The 18790-nt window shown below is 43.1% G+C and overlaps 5 protein-coding genes across 13 annotated transcripts in view; 1 reads left to right on the top strand and 4 right to left on the bottom strand.

The window, feature by feature from the left end:
* golga4 (golgin A4) overlaps positions 1–18790 on the top strand; it is a 153445-nt gene that overhangs the window by 3911 nt on the left and 130744 nt on the right. The gene's annotated exons all lie outside the window — the stretch shown is intronic.
* LOC110982556 (melatonin receptor type 1B-like) lies at positions 1288–2253 on the bottom strand. Its single transcript, XM_022241046.2, has one exon. The coding sequence runs from the start codon at positions 2251–2253 to the stop codon at positions 1288–1290; it is 966 nt and encodes a 321-aa protein (XP_022096738.2).
* On the bottom strand, positions 3077–10889 carry LOC110982605 (alpha-1D adrenergic receptor-like). Its single transcript, XM_087147842.1, has 2 exons — positions 5894–10889; positions 3077–3574 (listed from the first exon to the last, which is right to left on the bottom strand). The coding sequence occupies exon 1, from the start codon at positions 7751–7753 to the stop codon at positions 6623–6625; it is 1131 nt and encodes a 376-aa protein (XP_087003968.1). The 5' UTR covers positions 7754–10889; the 3' UTR covers positions 3077–3574; positions 5894–6622.
* On the bottom strand, positions 3574–5885 carry LOC110982611 (rhodopsin, GQ-coupled-like). The gene has a single exon (XM_022241158.2). The coding sequence runs from the start codon at positions 5449–5451 to the stop codon at positions 4396–4398; it is 1056 nt and encodes a 351-aa protein (XP_022096850.2). The 5' UTR covers positions 5452–5885; the 3' UTR covers positions 3574–4395.
* Positions 11034–18768, bottom strand: LOC110982602 (uncharacterized). 3 transcript variants are annotated; one of them, XM_022241146.2, is made up of 5 exons: positions 18633–18768; positions 15988–17099; positions 15710–15832; positions 14831–15587; positions 11034–14312 (listed from the first exon to the last, which is right to left on the bottom strand). In XM_022241146.2, the coding sequence occupies exons 2-5, from the start codon at positions 17066–17068 to the stop codon at positions 12731–12733; spliced, it is 3543 nt and encodes a 1180-aa protein (XP_022096838.2). In that variant the 5' UTR covers positions 17069–17099; positions 18633–18768; the 3' UTR covers positions 11034–12730. The 3 variants fall into 3 exon arrangements, with proteins under 3 accessions (XP_022096838.2, XP_022096837.2, XP_022096839.2); XM_022241145.2 differs by having other exon boundaries at positions 18602–18731; XM_022241147.2 differs by lacking the exon at positions 18633–18768 and adding an exon at positions 17852–18076.

The raw sequence follows: 18790 nt of genomic DNA, 5'->3' as shown, positions 1-18790 counted from the left end.
CGTTAACGGCCTAGCTTGTAGCTTTAAGCCCCACTTTTGCCAGCTTTTTTGTACTCAATGATGACAGGAACAAAGCTTTAAAACTATCCTTGACTGCCCCCGCTCAACCTTTTATAATGTTTTAAATGCCTGCATAATTGAAATAAAACAAACTCTCAGCCTCGTAATATACGATTGACTTATGGAACAATTGTACCACATTATCGAGATAGTTCGCATTCAGGAGTTATTTCCTACTGCAGCGTCATCCGGTTTCTCACAGCATAAGCCCCGTCTCATGGAGAATTCAGCAGTTTTTCGATATTTCAATGCCGTTCGACCTTCTTAGCCCTTGCAGTAAAAACATGGACCTGTTTGTTTTGATCTGGATCTTGAATCAGTGATCCCAACGCTGGTTCGCTCCATCCACTCGGCGGGTTCTGGTCATCAGTGAACCAACGACGAATCACTAATTGACTCGAAATCTGTGTGAAACCACGGTGAAACAAACAGGCCCAAAATAGGCAACGCGCCTACATGATGATTCTTGCATCCATGACATTCTCACTGCAAAAACTGTGTTTAGCCAATAAAGACTTTTCTTAATTCTTCATTGCTATCAGTTTGTAAATCTATTTAAATGCTAAAATGTTTACAGTTCTGAATTTTTCAGCCATGAATATTTAGGAATTAGACAGTCAACGTTCGCCATCTAAACCTGTTTATAAAGTGGTGTCGAAATGCTGAACACAGGTGTTACACAGCCATATCCCTGGAGCATAATCACAGTTGAATGAAAATAATGTGGCAAATAGTGCAATTTGTGCTTGATGTACAGTTCCGACATGAATGTTCCCAGACTTGAGGAATTCTTTCTAAAGTATATGCATGTATATCCCATTATTTTCATGAGGAACAACGTAGAAATTAACGTTAATATTCACCACGGTATAAAAAGGATGTGGTATTATTTTAGCCAAAAGCGGTTTGTAACGTATTATATGCAGAAGTAACAATCAACTCAAAGATCGCGTCTCATATACCATTTTCTTAACATGCAATACAGAATGTGACGATTAGTATTATATTGCCCGCAGGGCAGATAAGAACTTTACAGTAAACTACAATGTCTCACATATTTTATACATTATAAAGCACCAATTAAGTGTTGCAAATTCCAACCTCGTGTGCTCAAATATAAATGACAGCAAATTCATTTACACTGTTGTGTCTTTGGTGTCCCTGGTGGCCATTTTCACGGACGAAGAGGGCACTGAATGACTGCTCTCCTCACTTGTCTTAGCCTTCTTAAGACCGGCACCTGCCAAAGACAAGGTTGAACAAGCGACAAAATTCTACACGGAAGTCCGGATGTTTTGTTCCGTAGATGATAGGGTTCAAACAACTGTTGGTTAGAAGCAGAACGGCGGTGTAAGGCAGGGCTTCATAGGCGATGGAGTCTAGAGCAAGGACGAAAAAGTACGGGAAAATGCACAGGAGGAACACACAAACCACAAGGAAGAGGTTCTTCGTGACGGCCAGCTGACGCTTCGAGAGCTGCTTCTGGAGACTAGATGGCGTTCCACACTGAGGGGTTCCCCTCAGCGTCATTTTCCTGGTCGAGCTGCGGACGAAGAGGAAAATCCTGACATAGGATGCCGTGACGATGGTGAGCTGGATTGGGTAAAACACTGCGGCCACGAAGAACGAGTAGATGAGTCCATCCACCGGCGCAGACAGCCAGGTGCAGGTACTGAAACGCGGGTCGTAGCCAAGATCAGCATAATCAGAAAAGACGGGGATCAGAGCTACAAAGATTGGTATGGCCCAAGCCACAGCAATCATCACAGTCAGTTTCCAGCAGGTGTAGATTTTGCGGTACCGAATCCTGGCCGTGTCGGTGACAGCAACCAGCCGGTTGACGGCGATCAAAGCCAGGGTGTTCAAGCTACATCCGATGAAAGTCAGCAGTCCAAAGGCAATACACTGGCAAAGCCACATGGGTAGGATCAGTTCGTAAGACAGGACGATGACGGCCGACAAGCTGGCCACGAGGCACGTTAGAGTATCAGCAACTGCAAGGTTCACCACGAATACGTTGGTGACTGTCTGGAGCTTCTTCACGGACAAGACGAGGAAAACCACCGTTACATTCCCGACAAACCCGATGAACATGATGATGAAAAGGTACGCAGAAAATAAGGTTCGCTCAGTGAATGACAGATATATCGGGTACTTGGTCCCATTGGTGGTTGCAATTGTAGTTTCATCCATAGCGAATCACCATAGTATTTTCTCTCTGTACGTACTTGCAAAACTCTGTGTGGTATTTGAGCAAAGAGAACAACCAGATACCCTTGTGTTCTGTGGACCAGACCAGGAAAAAAAAACCCAGCATTTATTTCACACGGTGCAGCCTTCTAAGAATGCTCTTAGAAGACCCTCTCAAGGGCATGGAAGTGTGGAGCCGGATATGGAACCCCGGTGGCAAGAGGTCAACTCAGACTTCCGCCTCGAGCACACTTTAACATTATTGGGTTTGTTATTGGTTTAGTCAACACGAATAGCTTTTTTAAGGCAACGAACCGCCAGAGGCACTCGTTGGTGATGATGCCTGCATCTCTCTGTGACGTCATAGTGCATGGTGACATTCGTCACAGCCTGAGCATTGCATGTGACGTGTAAACTTGATGAATTTTCCGTACTTCGCCGAGGCGAGCTGTACGATCGGTCTCACATTTGCATAACCTCTTTTTTCAAATCTGTCCTTTGTTCACTCAGATTGTGATAACAATGACGCACTTGTAATCCTAATTTTGTCATCATGAAAATATTCGATTCACTGAATGATGGAAATTTCGTAACCTCTCCAGCTAATATGTCTCACAAGTTCCTGTGGTTATGAGTCAAGTTCACTTAGTTTTCGGGATATCGAACGTCAGATTGTTGAGGAAGTGCAAAGGTAACCGTTGAAAGAGCTTGATGTTCAACAGAGAAACTTGGAGGGACGCTCTTGGATCATCAGGTGAAGTTTAGAAAATCGTCAAGAATCTCCGATGATTTAATGAAAACTATTTTACGACCCTTTCAACGGCAGTTATCGGTTATCTTGTTTTTCAAGTTAAACATGAAAAAAAATATATTATGACCCCAGAAGATCAATGAAATGAATCTTGGACTCACTTTGTGTGCATCTTTTGCTCTTCTTCAATGCATGAAAAGTGTTTGGATTTTTTTTTTGGAGTTTAGCGTAGTGAAAAGTACATTTCCAAGACATTAAGAATTATCCAAACTATTCTGAACAAGTGAGGGTACTGCTGCTGTTATGTAAATCCGGGAAGACACTGTTCACTTTAGATGAACTTTACATGTAGGACATATTTGGACATCAAAACTTTACATGTTTTGAGGTCCAAATTTGAACCACGTGTTTGCTCTTGAAAAACATTCCTGAGAAAGGACTGCTGACTGGCATGTTGCCATATACTTAAATAGTAAATTGCAAAAGAAATGGAAATTTACGACTGCGAATTATTTACCAAATTTCTGCAGTTTTTAATACATAAATCAATAAAAGAAAAGTGAGGTTCAGTGCCTGGGGTGACATCATAATCTTGTTAATAAGTATGGAAATTCACATTAAAATATGAACCCAAAAGGCTTTAACACAGATTCATATACTATAGCCAAACAAAAATAAAAAATAAGGTACATTAAACCATCAATGAGGCGGAATTTCAAGGGTCCTGGTAAAATAAATATTTTACTTGGTCCCTTAAAGATACATCATGTGATTCAAAGTTATTTACTTTCAAACATAGCTAGTTCTTTACATTGGCATTTATGGTGAGATCATCATTTCCTGACAACGTACCCCACGTGAACATTCTCGTGTAGCCATATTTCTTGAAATTTATTACATTTTAATAAGCTAAAAAAAAGGAATAGCGCAATTCTGTTCTTTATTCGAAGTTCCAATATTCACATCCTATAAAAGACATTTCTAACAGTGAAAGAGTTCTGTCTATTCTGTGCATGCATATTCCAGTATTTCTATAAGAACCAGAACTCAGAAATCATCGTTAATATCCACAACAGTATCAGAAGGGAATACTATTACTTTGGTCTACAGAAATTTATGACATCGTTATTTTTCACTGTGAAAAAGTAACAATCCCGACTCAGAAATAACATTTAAACATCGATTTGCTCAACGTGAAATAAAAATAAGACGATTTTATAGTTACGATATCGCCCGAGGTGCAGATAAGACCTGTAGGGTAAAATACATGTAATGTTTAAATGAGTTTTTAAAAATTCTAACTTAAAAAAATAACATGTCTTCTAATGAGCTCCATTATGTCTATCAATCAAAGCTTGCTGTAAACGGCAATAATAAATATAAGAACTTCATCACTACACTTGCGTGTCCTTGGTGTCTGTTGTTGCGAGTTTCCCAGACGAAGAGGGCACCGAGTGACTGCGCTCCTCGGGCGGTTTCGCCTTCTTGGACCAGCACTTACCAAAGCAATGATTGACCAAGCGAGAAAACTCCACACGGAAGTCTGGGTGTTTATTTCCGTAGATGATAGGGTTAAGAAAACTGTTGGTCAGAAGCAGTACAGCGGTGAACGGCAGGACTTCATAGGCAAGAGAGTCTAGAGCAAGGACAAGAAAGTACGGGAAAAGGCACACGAGGAACACGCAAACCACAAGAAAGAGGTTCTTCGTGACGGCCAGCTGGCGTTTCGAGAGCTGATTCTGGAAACTGGATGGTGTTCCAGACTGAGGGGTTCCCCTCAGCGTCATTTTCCTGGTGGAGCTCCGGACGAAGAGGAAAATCCTGACATAGGATGCCGTGACGATGGTGAGCTGGATTGGGTAAAACAGTATGGCCACGAAGAACGAGTAGATGAGTCCATCCACCGGTGCAGACAGCCAGGTGCAGGTACTGAAACGCGGGTCGTAGCCAAGATCAGCATAATCAGAAAAGACGGGGATCAGAGCTACAAAGATTGGTATGGCCCAAGCCACAGCAATCATCACGGTCAGTTTCCAGTAGGTGTAGATTTTGCGGTACCGAATCCTGGCCGTGTCGGTGACGGCAACCAGCCGGTTGACGGCGATCAAAGCCAGGGTGTTCAAGCTACATCCGATGAAAGTCAGCAGTCCAAAGGCGATACACTGGCAAAGCCACATGGGTAGGATCAGTTCGTAAGACAGGACGATGACGGCCGACAAGCTGGCCACGAGGCACGTTAGAGTATCAGCAACTGCAAGGTTCACCACGAATACGTTGGTGACTGTCTGGAGCTTCTTCACGGACAAAACGAGGAAAACCACCGTTACATTCCCGACAAACCCGATGAACATGATGATGAAAAGGTACGCAGAAAATAAGGTTCGCTCAGTGAATGACAGATATATCGGGTACTTGGTCCCATTGGTGGTTGCAATTGTAGTTTCATCCATGGCGAATCACCACAGTATTTTCTCCCTGTGAGTACTTGCAAAACTCTGTGTGGTATTTGAGCAAAGAGAACAACCAGATACCCTTGTGTTCTGTGGACCAGACCAGGAAAAAGCAGCATTTATTTCACACGGTGCAGCCTTCTAAGAATGCTCTTAGTGGACCCTCTCAAGGGCATGGAGGTGTGGAGCCGGATATGGAACCCCGGTGGCAAGAGGTCAACTCAGACTTCCGCCTCGAGCACACTTTAACATTATTGGGTTTGTTGCCTTAAAAAAGCTATAATAAACAACACGAATAGCTTTTTTAAGGCAACGAACCACCAGAGGCACTCGGTGATGTCAATGCCCACAAAGTACTAGATCTATGACGTCATAGTGCATGGTGGCATTCAACACAGCCTGAGCATGGCATGTGACGTGTAATAAACTTGACGACTTCTGCCTGGGATGACATCACAATTTTGTTGATGAATATGCAACTTCACTTGGAAATAAGACTCATGTAGGCAATTTCTAGGGTTATGGCAAAATAAATGTTTTGCATGGTCCATTAAAGATATATTATGTGATTCACAGTTACATGTATTTACTTTCGTACACAGTTATTTACATTGGCATTTATGTTAGATGAGCATTTCCTAACAACATACCCCAGTGAACATTCTCGTGTAGCCATTTCTCTTAAGTTTGATGACAGTTCAATAAGGTAAGAAAAGGAAGAGCGAAGTTTCGTTTTTTATTAAAGTTATAACATGTAAGACATTTCTAGCAGTGAAAGAATCTTGTCTATTCTCTGCATGAATACCCATTATTTCTATAAGAACCAGATCCCTGAAATCAACGTTAAAATCCACAACAGTGTAAAAGAGGAGTCCTATTACATTAGCGAGCAGAAATTTACGAAATCGTTATATTTCACAATAAAAAGTAACAATCCCTACTCAAAAAAAACACATGAAATCTCCGATTTTCTCAACGTGAAATAAAACTAAAACGATTTAATAGTAGCCTACGATACCATCCAAACGGCAGGTGAGGTCTTTAACTTGGCCTACATATAATGTTAGAATGAGCGTAAAAATTCCAACGTGAAATATGAAATGTCTTAAGCTCTATTATGTCTATCAATCACAGCTTGTAAATGGAAGTAGTATATATAAGAGCTTATTCATTACACTTGCGTGTCCTTGGTGTCTGTTGTGGCGACTTTGTCAGACGAAGAGGGCACCGAGCGACTGCGCTCTTCGAGCGGTTTCGCCCTCTTGGACCGGCACTTGCCAAAGAAATTACTAAACAAGCGAGAAAACTCCACACGGAAGTCCGGATGTTTAGTTCCGTAGATGATAGGGTTCAGGCAACTGTTGGTCAGAAGCAGCACGGCGGTGAACGGCAGGGCTTCAAAGGCAAGAGAGTCTAGAGCAAGGACAAAAAAGTACGGGAAAAGGCACACGAGGAAGACGCAAACCACGAGAAAAAGATTCTTTGTGACGGCCAGCTGGCGCTTCGAGAGCTGCTTCTGGAGACTGGATGGCGTTCCAGACTCAGGGTTACCCTTCAGCATCACTGCCTTGGTCGAGCTCCGGACAAAGAGGAAAATCCTGATGTAGGATGCAATAACGATGGTGAGCTGGATTGGGTAGAACACCAACGTCACGAAGAACGAGTAGATGAGTCCATCCACCGGCGCAGACAGCCAGGTGCAGGTACTGAAACGCGGGTCGTAGCCAAGTTCAGCGTAATCAGAAAAGACGGGGATCAGAGCTACAAAGATTGGTATGGCCCAAGCCACAGCAATCATCGCGGCTATCTTCCAGCGGGTGTAGATTTTGCGGTACCGAATCCTGGCCGTGTCGGTGACAGCAACCAGGCGGTTGACGGCGATCAAAGCCAGGGTGTTCACACTACACCCGATGACGGTAATAAGTCCGAAGGCGATACACTGGCAGAGCCACACGGGTATGATGAGTTCATAAGACAGGACCACCACGGCCGACAAGATGGCCCCACCGCACGTCGTAGAATCAGCAACCGCAAGGTTCACCACGAATACGTTGGTGACTGTTCGCAGCTTCTTGACAGACCAGACGAGGTAAACAACCGTTGAGTTCCCAAGATATCCCACGATCATCGTGATAAAAATGTACGCAGAAAACAGTTGACGTTCAGTGAATGTCTGATACGCCGAATACTCTGTAACATTGGCGGTGGCAATCGTAGTTCCATCAATGGCGAATAAGTCAGTGAGTGACTGATTGGCCGAATACTTGACTGGGTTGGTGGTTGCAACTGCACTTTCCTCCATCGTGTCCGTGGCAAATGTTTGTAATATTCTCTGCGTTGACCTTAACGTATCCTTTCTCTGTGGTACACACTTACAGTCTTCCAATTGAAATTTGAGCTGAGAGAACGATAGAACACCTGTGCTCAGTATGGACCTAACCAGGTAAATGCGGCTTTTATACACGGCGGTGCGGCATGTGGACTAGCTGTTACTCCCTTTTCAAGGCAAACTGTAAGAACATCCCACAGAAAACAGGGCTATGGTTAACCCTGACTGTTCCGGTACGAGCACTTCACGTCGATGGCCATTGTTATCCAAAACAGCAGCTTTCATCCAAGGTTACCAGCGATATCCTGCCAGCGCAGCACTCACGGCTGCCTAGCGGGTCAATACACAATGCATTAGAACGTAAAACACCACAGCGTGTCTCGCTGGCAGTGATCACGGAGCTGGAAGAATCATTCGCTTACATGATCCATACGATTGGTTACCTCTTTTTTTTCTATAAATTTGTCCTGAATTTGTGATTCAGACTTTGATTAATAATGCACATGTTGTCTTTTTTCACTCATTGTGAAAGCCTGAAAGGCATTTGAGTCACCGAAGAACTTACGAGTTGTAATATTTAACGATCCGTTTTCAGGTCAGCGTGCAGCTGTCAAGTTTTTCAATTTTAAACACGAGTAACAGTTGCTTACAGGTTTTCTGCGCAGCATCCGTCGTTTCGGTAACAATGTTTCTGTTTCGAAGGGATTAGTAAAGGAGGGATAGTACAAAAGGTCTACTCATGTGTGCCCCTAAATTGGAACAAAAGCTCTTACCAGAAAAATCACTGTCATGCAAAACCTACGATTTCCGTGTTATATTTCATGTGCTTCATTACTACCATCCGATCTGTATCTACATATCCAGGACTTGAATGTAGATCTTTGACGGCACCGGGCCTGTGTGAGATGAATAATGTCTTTCTTTACGGAGGAAGATAACAGAATGATTCTCCGTTTTTAATGAAAAGAATTGGACAATGTGGAAAGTAATCATGTGCAGACAGACTAAATGGACGTTTGTTTGAGCATCAGTGGAGGAAGGACGCAGGGAGTTTAAACTGGCCGGGGTATAACATCTGACCAATTAACGCTTTCTGCATGGCGTACCCGCGGTACGTCCGTAGCCAAAGCGCACCATATGTTTCACAACCATGAGACCCCTTTTTTCCCCAATGATCATCGACGCAATTTTTCGCTGGTAATCTGCGTCCTAAAACTTTGCTTAGTGAAATTGAATATTCATAACTTCATCGGTGCTTGATATGATTTCTCGGCAGCATAAAATTCAATGCTTGCGCACAGTTGCTAGTGTTAGGCAATGGGCGGAAAATGTTCATGTGCAGTTAGTGCCCTTCTTTTGGTTTCTTTTGGAGTTCTTTTGTGTTGAAAATAGTCAAGATGTTTGATTGAAATCGTCTTTATGACTGCATTTCTAAAAACGTGCATTTTATGAGATTTCATCATCACTCCTTGTGATGAAATACCGGTAGCGGATTTCATTCGTTTTTGAGTGGTGGTCAACATGTTGTTTGCCAGTGTTAGCCAGATTCGTACCAAGTCGTGGAAAGCTGATATTTTGGAGTGATAAAAACAAATTGCGAGCATTGTATGGATAATAGAGCCGGGCATCAAAGTAAAATTTGTATTGACGGTGACAACAGCAGGTGTAACGTAAGAGATTTTTCTCTCTCTATTTCCTGGTTACAGCAATAGGTTGCAGTTAATTGAAAGCGAAACACCACGAGTATCGCTGGGAAATTCCTGGCCTGACTTTTCCGGTAAAGCCCAGGCAGTAATTGGGCAGGTACGGCATGCTTTCTGGTTATTCGTGTGACCAGCCGGCGATGATCATTGAGCACTTTGAAGTGCCAGAGTTGTAACTCCTTCTGTGTCCTTCCTCCATGCTTTGAGCGTGGATCGGTTGAATTTTCTTGAGTGGCCGGCATATGCCATTCCTAAGTGCAAGAAATTGTTATTGCAATAAGAACTTAATGTGACTTTGAAATCAGGTGACAAGGGAGGCCCGTGTTGTAGCTTTCCCCTGTGCTTCATGCCAGTGTTTTTGAAGTAAACGTTATGTTAGGGCATGTTGCTGCGGTCCGATTTTATTTCCATGTGTGCAGACTCTATTTTCCCAACTTAAATATCAGCGTAATATGAAAACCTGAGCAATTTTTGGTTTTTCCAATACACATTTGTTTTTCATGAAATCTTATTGATACAAAAATAAATTTCAATAAAGCCACTGACCTGAAAACGATCCACACGTTTACAATACGGTTGAACTAAAAGGCACACTAGCGAAATGCACCTATGCGCGAGGCACGCTAAAATGCAGCTGGCAAAAACCACATTCCATCAAACAATCAAGTTCAAATATTATCGCTCAAGCATCGATCGGAACAATATAAAAAAAACTCTCCCGTTCATTTTTGAAATTTCACGGAGCAAATCGGCATACAACTCCGTTGACAATCCATACTCCCCTTAGGCCTACTGAAATCTTAAGCGGCTACTTCATGGGCATGCGTATGATCGACGCAAAACATAAAGTTTTATTCCCTTTGCTCTAGGGTGCAGGCGACCAACTCTCCATTATTGAGTTTAACGTATTTCAGTTAGTGTGATAACACAACAGACACTAAATATATTTTATTCACACATCTAGACTTATTCTAACGGAAAGTAGCTACAATGAACAGGTACGCCTAATAGACGTTCGTTAAGACGCATTGTCACGGAGTATTCAATTTAAATGTCAACTGTAGAACTCATTTGCCCGCACAAGATTGGGATCTTACAGCTAGATGGGTTGGCTAAAAACTTAGCGTGCTGATGAATAAGTCATCATTATAACAGCTCTGTAATTATGCTAGGTCTGTTTTACAGTACCATTTACATCAAAGACAAGAGTACAGCGTAAGCTGTAATAACAGATTTTCATTATTCCCCATTACTATATTTAGCTGCTTGCAGTTTGGCGAAATATTTTCTCCCTTTTCAAATTAGCCCGTGTCTTAAAAGTTTCCAGGAATCTTGAGATAGTTCACATACATTCCCCCGACATTACCCTGGTGTCATCACCGTGTAGCCATATTTCTAATGTATAATCACAATTTAATAAAGTAAAAAGAAGAAAGTAAGAAATAGTGAAATTTGTGCTTTTTTCAAAGTTTAGACAGTAACGTACTAAGGTTTCCCTGGTAGTACTTCTATATACCACTATCTCTTCAACTGTTTCAAAAGGTTACACGATTATTGTAGCCAATATAGCAATTCCCATATCAGTGTTATACAATAATAAAAAAACCCAAACCAGGCCGAAAGTCACGGCTCTCTCTTGACTTCCCCAACGTGCAATACAAAAGTGACTATGAGTACGATGTCGCCTAACGGCAGATAAAATCTTCACATGGAACTTATGTCGGTTGAATATTGTTAAAATGCGGTATGTCTTTACAGTAGGATTACCACTCAGGTGGTGCAAATATCAACTAGTGTCTCCTTTTTATCCGCGATGGCGATTTTTCCAGGTAACGACATCACCTGACGAACTGCCCTCCTTTGCCCTCTTTGGTGGGCACCTGTCAAAGACAAGGTTGAACTAGAAAAACCCGACGGTCATCGTGATGAAGATTGTACGCAGATAACAGTTGGCGCCCAGTGAATGTCTCATACACCGACTACTCGGTCACATTGGTCGTAGCGACTGTAGCTCCATTCATGGAAAAAGGCCGGAATATTCTCTGATTCCCTGTGTGTATTTACAGTCTTTTCACTGAGATGAAATTCTGCGCGATATTTGAGCTAGCAAAACGACTGAACACCCTTGTTTGCTGTGGCGACGACCAGGAAAATGTGCGGCCTTTATATGCCCACACGGCAACCGATTTCACCCTTTTCTTGGCAAACTTGGACCAACACAAAAACACCAGTGCCAGGGTTTAACCCTGATTGTACCGGTGCAAGCATTCCAGGGCGCTTCGCGGCCAAAGTTACAGCTTGCAATATTTACAGGTTTCACCCCAGGCTACCAACCATCTGCTGGAATGTGAAAGTACAAGAAATTAATTTCTGTGAAATTAACCACGGCATGGCACGCGCTTAATTAGCTTGGTTAGCGTCTGTCATTGGCGGACGTGACCGATACGACTGGTAACATATTTCTGTACCCTCTAATATTCTTTATATCGGTCCTCTAGGATTTTGATTAATGGCGCACTTTCATTCATATTTTCAAACTGTCTGAGACGGTTGAATCACTGGGGTTCGTAGCCTCCCTGGGCATCAGTATCTCAACAGTCCCTGCGGATCAGCATAGTTTTCAAGATAACTAAAGTACATTACTGGTGAAGCAAAAAAAAAAAAGTTATGAGAACTTAACGTTCGACTTCTTCAGATGAACTTGGCGGAACATGTTTGGATCGACAGTTTAAGTTTAGAAAGCCGTCAAACATCTCCAGTGAGATAATAAAACTTATTTTTCACGACTCCTTTGCATACCATTTACCAGGTGTCAAGTTTAAATACAAGGAAAAGTTGTAATGTGATCTAAAATTAAGGTACTTTATATTCTTCACCTATACCGCCCACCTGTATAACACTTTTAGATTTTGAAAGTGGAACATTTCGTTATTCCAAAGTTGTAATCGAGTAAATGCTGAAGTAGGAGTTTCCCGGGATTCTTAAGATTATTTTTGGAGAGTCACCACTCTTTTAGTTTTCACTGTTACTTTCTCTCCGCGGCCGCATGAACATTAATACAGTTAGAATTTTTTGTCGCTTAGTCAAAAACCACATTTCGGCTGTTATGCAAAATGTTCAGATGTTATAGTTGTGAGCATCAGTCAGTATATTATACGTATTGCAAATGCACGCTAAAGGTGATATCAAGTCACCCGCAATGACCTCATTATAACGTCACAAACATTTCGACAGGTAAACACCCACTTCAAACACCGCGGCCATCGGTATCGGAATTTGGCTCCTCGTGGTGTTGATCATCAAAATATGGTTTGAGCATTCGTACATGCTCTAAATCCATATTGCTTATGAAGGTCCATGCTGTTGCGCTCAGTATTTCTAGTTTGGTTCTGGCCCTAGACGACAGTGCTGCAACGTAGCTTTTGAATGTATACCTCTCCAGGGTATCTTTGTGAGGCATTATCCCTATAACTACTTGGTTTTCCCTCCCTGCAAAGTTTTCCAAACTCTCGATACGAATGCACTGGCCACGTGTGGGGACTTCATGCGTTCCATGTATGGCGTGGACATTTGGAAGAATGTGAAAAACGATCAAACGACAGAAACCTGCATGCTGGACATCAATCAAACGAAAGATGTGTTCCGGCACAGTGACAGGTCCGAGGAGGAACTCTGAGACAGAGTAAAGCTTCTGGAGATTTGTCATTTCCTTCGTCTTGGGCTGGAGAAGTGATGATTTGCGCTCTTCCAAGATGTCCACGGCTTCAGTAAAGTGGGGTCGGCCACTCTGCACGAACGCCCTGTAAAGTTCACACAAATACTGCCATTTTTCCTCGAACAAGCGGACAACCATGTCTCTGACAGGTGCTGTGTATCTGCCTCTGTCTGACAGAAGACGTCGCAGGAAGAATGGGGGACAGGCGGTATCCTTGCTTGCAAAGCAAGGCAATGCTAGATTAATCTTAAAGTTTGTTTCTTGTTCCCCTCTGACACCCCTCTCAAGTAACTCTTCGGTAAGGAGGCAAAAGAAAAGCACGGCATGAAACACTTGCGGACCGGGCACCCCATTGCCTTCTATTCCGAGATCTATGAGTTGGTTATTTATAGTCCGGTAAACTGCCATGCACTCTTTTTGGAGAGGTGTCGACATGCAAGTATCCAGTGCGGTCCTGTCGCTATCCCGGTCGTGGCGAAGGAGAGAGATCTCATTTGGACTGTAACCCAATGTTGTGAACTTCTTAACGGTCTCCCTCAACGACTCTGGCGAAAGAAGGGTTGGTCTTATCAGAGGTTTTTGACCCTTGAAGTCATGTGCGGTTGTAGGAAGTACACCGTAACACTGCGTTGAGACAAAGTTTTTGAAGAACTCCGTAATTTCCTCGGAGTTTCTTATGATTACATTCAGTGTTACCGTTGTGCCATTGCTCTCCTTGATGAACTGTCTTAGTGTCTGGTAGTAGTGTTCCTTCTCAAGACTTTGCGACTCATCGCAGATAATCACCATCCTGTTGTCTCGCTTTTCACGTAGCCAAATGCAGAGACATTTCAACCAGTCAACTTGGTAGTTCTCCAGCCTCAACAATCCAATTGGAGGCGTCTCCCGCACGGCCAAACGCCTCATCTCTGGTGTGAGATGGCGGATGTCTTCCTTCACATTGGAAGCAGGAACATTTCTCCGGCTGAGCAAGTTTTGTGTGTCATCCAGAATGAGGTACTTGACGTTTTCAGGCATGCTCCCATCTTTCAGCATTTGTATAATATCTCTGAATGCTTCAGAAAGGCAGATTTTGCTTCCGTGTAATGAGGTGCTCCTCGGAAAGGTCAGATCTCTAGAAGGGTCCAAAGAAAAGGATTGTTCACATTTGATTCAGATATATGTTTGGAAGAAAATTCTTTGACAACAATATTTCTCACATTCTCTTTACAAAATACACAGGGTCTTTTTCGTGTAAAACACGACAAAAAATGACTAGTGGCTGACTATGGCTAGTCTGCTCTGAAATCTGACCCTCGGTCAATCGAGCCACATTGTGTCCAATTAGTTAAGTACTGCCCACTGCTCTCGTGAATTTGTTCTTCCTGGGTTCTTTGTGAGAGTTTATCCAAACCCTCTTCGGCCCGGGGTTAAGTTCTCCAAACATCTCAATATTCAGTGTACGGCCTTCATGGAAATGATTTCCATTGTTGCCCACAGTTTTAAGTAACTCGGTTTGATTCACAGGCACTCACGTCTGAAATGTACCTCAAGTACCGTTATGCAATTGGCACCCCCACGAAAACGTAATTGGTCAATATGAAGGAGCGTTTGCACTAATGGAATAGCCTGTTTAGAAATAGCAACACCCACCTCACATATTTTGCCATTTGCACGTTGGAGGGAATGTACAGGATCTCTTCTGCTTGGGCCCCATCGAGACGTAGTTGCTTAGCTCTCTCAACACCGACGACTGTCTTCCCAGTGCCTGGGTAACCCTGGATACAGACGTATTGGTTTTCCTTGCATTTCGAGAGTGCCAGGAGCTGAGACGGAGTCAAGAGGTTCATCACCTGGACTCCCATTAAGTCTTTCATGTACAAGTAGGTTTCCGGTGTAAATGCAGCGATGGCGATGACGAGACCGGCGACGATTGCTTGCAGTTTCTGAAGATGCATCTGGTGGTAGCTGGCCGGTTTGTCCTGTGGTCGGTGACCCAATATGCTTTCCAAGATGCCTGGGACAAGTTCCGGATCTGTCAACTGGTCATACCAGTAGCTTTTAATGAAGAACCGACCTTCTCCACCGTGCCTGGTAAGACGTTCTTCGAGTTCTATTGCGGCTTCCCTGGAGTACCTCTCACCCTCATCCGATGACATTGCGGTCCCTAAAGTTACCAGAAACGGAGTCTCTTTTTCTGTGAACACTAAGATATCGCACGTGATATTTGTGCCATCTTCAGGTCTTGGGATGCCAATGTCAACTGCTATGCACCGAGAAATGACACAGACTCCCTTTGTGGACCTAAACTTAACCCTCAGAGCAGAAATGACACTGTCGAGGAAGGGAGCAACTTCGGGATGTACCAGACTATGGTAAGTCTCCGGCCAAATGTGAACACCTTCCTTTACTGGTAAAAAAGGCGACAGAAATGTTTAATGTTCTGCCTGCCATTTCACATTGATTTCACATTAATTGACTTGGTGGATATTGTAAACATTATAATATTAAATAGCTTTAAAACCACCTTACTTGTGAACATCCTTTCTTGTATTTCCCTGCGGGCGTTCTTCAGAGCAAAAACTGTGCAACCTCCAGAAATATGTGTACTGAGCATTTCAAATTTGTGACTCATTTCGTCACTGCGTCTTTTTTCTGTAAAAAATAATTAAGTACATAATCAATGGAAATAAGAAGGGCTTGTAAGAGGTAGACTAGGTTGTTGCACTATGCGTGAGGGGAAAACCTACAAAATGGTGCATTCAATAATCTTTTAATTTTTTTAAATAAAAATATGTATTTTTACAAACCTGTTATTTTTTGTCTCATCATGGCTTCCATCCAATCATCAATTGCCATATCCACGGGTACTTTCTCACCATTGTCGTTTACTTCAAAAGTGTAAGATTCGGGGGCTTTTTGAAACACTCCACCATAGAAAGGGTTAACTCGAACCTCTACGAGGTGCTTACCGCCCCCCAAGGGGTGGAAGTAGACATCCCAGTGCTTTTCGCGGACGGGGACCTCTTGCCTCCTGCCCCAAATCTTCCGCCTGGCGCACTTGTCGAGACGCCTCTCTATCTCAACCTTTGTTTCTTTGGGAATCGTCTGCCCGACCACCTCGTAGTTTTTGTCTTCAATGCCTATGACGATCCATCCACCATCGTGGTTTGCGAAGGCTCCAAAATAATCCGAAACTTGTTTTTCAATATTCGAAACCAACCTCTCCCCGTCTTTCAGTTTCTTATACTGGACCGTTTTTGATTCTGGTGTTTGGACGGTGTCGCCGAGTTTTAGGTCTAGAAGTCCCGGAAAATGACTAAAGCCGCGCCTAGTAACAACACTTGTAGTTGACGAAGATGCATGTGGCCCGTCAGCTCTTCGTAGGTGTTCATCGAAGTCGAAATACGGTCGACCCGCTGATAGGCTCTCTGCCTCCCTCGATAAGATGCTCATGACTCGGTGATACCCGTCCACAAGCTCCGTGCTCGTATCTGTTGGCAACCGGAGGTTGAAGTTGATAGTGGTTGGTTGCGGGGTCGGCGTTGTGTGGCAGTACAGATACTCGACATCTTGAGGCAGGTCGCAAAAGTCAAAGCACTTTCGCCACTGCGATGTTTTCAGCTTCGTGGAGAGTTCCCCCTCGATTCTCTGTTTCCACTTGTCAAGATGTCTCTTAGTTAAGCCGAATTTCTCTTGGTCCATGTTCCTCAATATCAGAACTTCCCTTTTGGGTGAGTTTAGAGCGGCGCACACCGCACGCAGTAACCCTTCCATCTCCAGTTTCATCTTTGCGACATCATCATTTGTAGTTGCCGTAGAATTCATGATATGAATGTTCATGGCGAACGGCCGAATTTCCTCGGGTACGGTTTTGTTCGGGGTGGCCATATTTTTCCCCCTTCAGGTCTCAGATCGAAACCTACAAAAATATACGAGAGAAGGTTTTACAGAAAGCTTAGTAAAAGGCAGATACGTGTTAGTGGAATGGAACAATGACAGAAAAACAGGCGAAATTTTGATGAGAGGTAAACATAAATATACCTAACAATCTAATATTTTGGCCGAAAAAAAATGTCACAAAACCTCTTTGAGGGGGATAATTTGGAAAGGCCAGCAGGCCTGAAAACCTGAAGAATCAATCAAACGAAGAATCTTGTCCATTGTGGACAGGCCTTCGGACTACATTTGTAAGGTCCTTCACGTCCCTCGATTAGAATCAGAAGGGATGACTCACTCAGGAAACTTTAATTCGAGAGGGCGGGAAGACTTTCAAACTTAGAAACTTTGACTATAAACAGGCCTATAATAATGAAATAAAAATAAGATGAAAGGAGTACATGTATGAAATGAACAAGACACATTAAAAAATCGCAGAAAAAGAAAGGAATGTTTCAGTTGAAAGGAACCTTTTTAATCGCTCCGAACATCAAATCGAAATCGCGGCAAATCGGAAAATCAGAGATAACATCAACCCAAAAGAACGTCTGAAATGGTGTACGTAACTACAAGAAGAACGTTGTCATTGACGTGACGTTTTAATAACTCAATACCACATCTGCGATTTCTGTGTCTATCAAGTCAATTTTGTTCGGTAATCGAATAATCGACACTTGTCTAAGTAGGGTTACTTCACAAGAGTGGTTTAAATGGCCAGATGACTGAGTCGCTTACCTTTCAAATGTTCTATTATTTAAAGTCTTCCCTCCGAAGCTCCTGCTGGTTTATTTTGCTTTGGAGCTTATTTTGAAATCGAAGAAGGGTCTCCTATCCGAAATTCGTAGAACAAAATTTGAGCAAATTTGCTCAGTATAGAACCAAGTATAGAACCAAGCTCGTATATGTTGCAATTTCTCGAGCTGTCCCTAGTAGTACATATGCGAACTCCGATTCTCGAGCATTGTGCAGTATTACAGCCAACACGCTGAATTTGAACGTGCGTTGAATTGTCATACGTCGCCGTGCTGTACATTGAATTTCGGGCCGGGGAAATTCAGGAGCTAAATATAGACTGTTTACATTCACATGGTTGTTGACTCAACCATGAAGAACAACCTGTGAAACATGGCCAGGCACATCATTGTAATGATAATACCGTATCGTGTATTCCAGTGTACATCAATGCGCATGCAATATGGGCCCTCATAAAAACACCGGTAGTGTTAATGCGGACTTTGCTCTTCACTCACGGCATTTAACATAATTTGACTGCGTTGTACCCCAAGTCAACCTTTGCAAACTGATAATCGGTGTCTGCACAACGTCACTTATGTATGCGGACCTACGCCATCGTATAGTCACAATATCAGCGCTGAGAAAGCATGTACCGTGAACTCGAGGCACAGCACGTCAACGTCTGCGAGCACAAAGTCACAATATCATTGCTGAGCAAGCATTCACCGAGCACATAGGGCTTATAGTTACCATGCCTGTGACTGCAAATAACTGCATGCACCTGTTCTTCGCTGGCACGTCTTATCTGTCGCTCCATTAATGATCATGATAATCCTCTGCTGCGACTATTTCAGTGGAATTAAAGGCAACGTCTGGTGAGATGTATCCCCGGCTTGCTCTCAGCTCACCTGGCGGAATTTACTCTCTGTGGATTAACAC

The sequence above is a fragment of the Acanthaster planci genome, linkage group LG17 (genome assembly GCF_054643075.1).
Source record: "Acanthaster planci isolate LZ-2023a linkage group LG17, COTS_SCS, whole genome shotgun sequence".
NCBI classification, from domain to species: Eukaryota; Metazoa; Echinodermata; class Asteroidea; order Valvatida; family Acanthasteridae; genus Acanthaster; species Acanthaster planci.
This window is presented reverse-complemented; position numbering and strand designations above follow the sequence as displayed.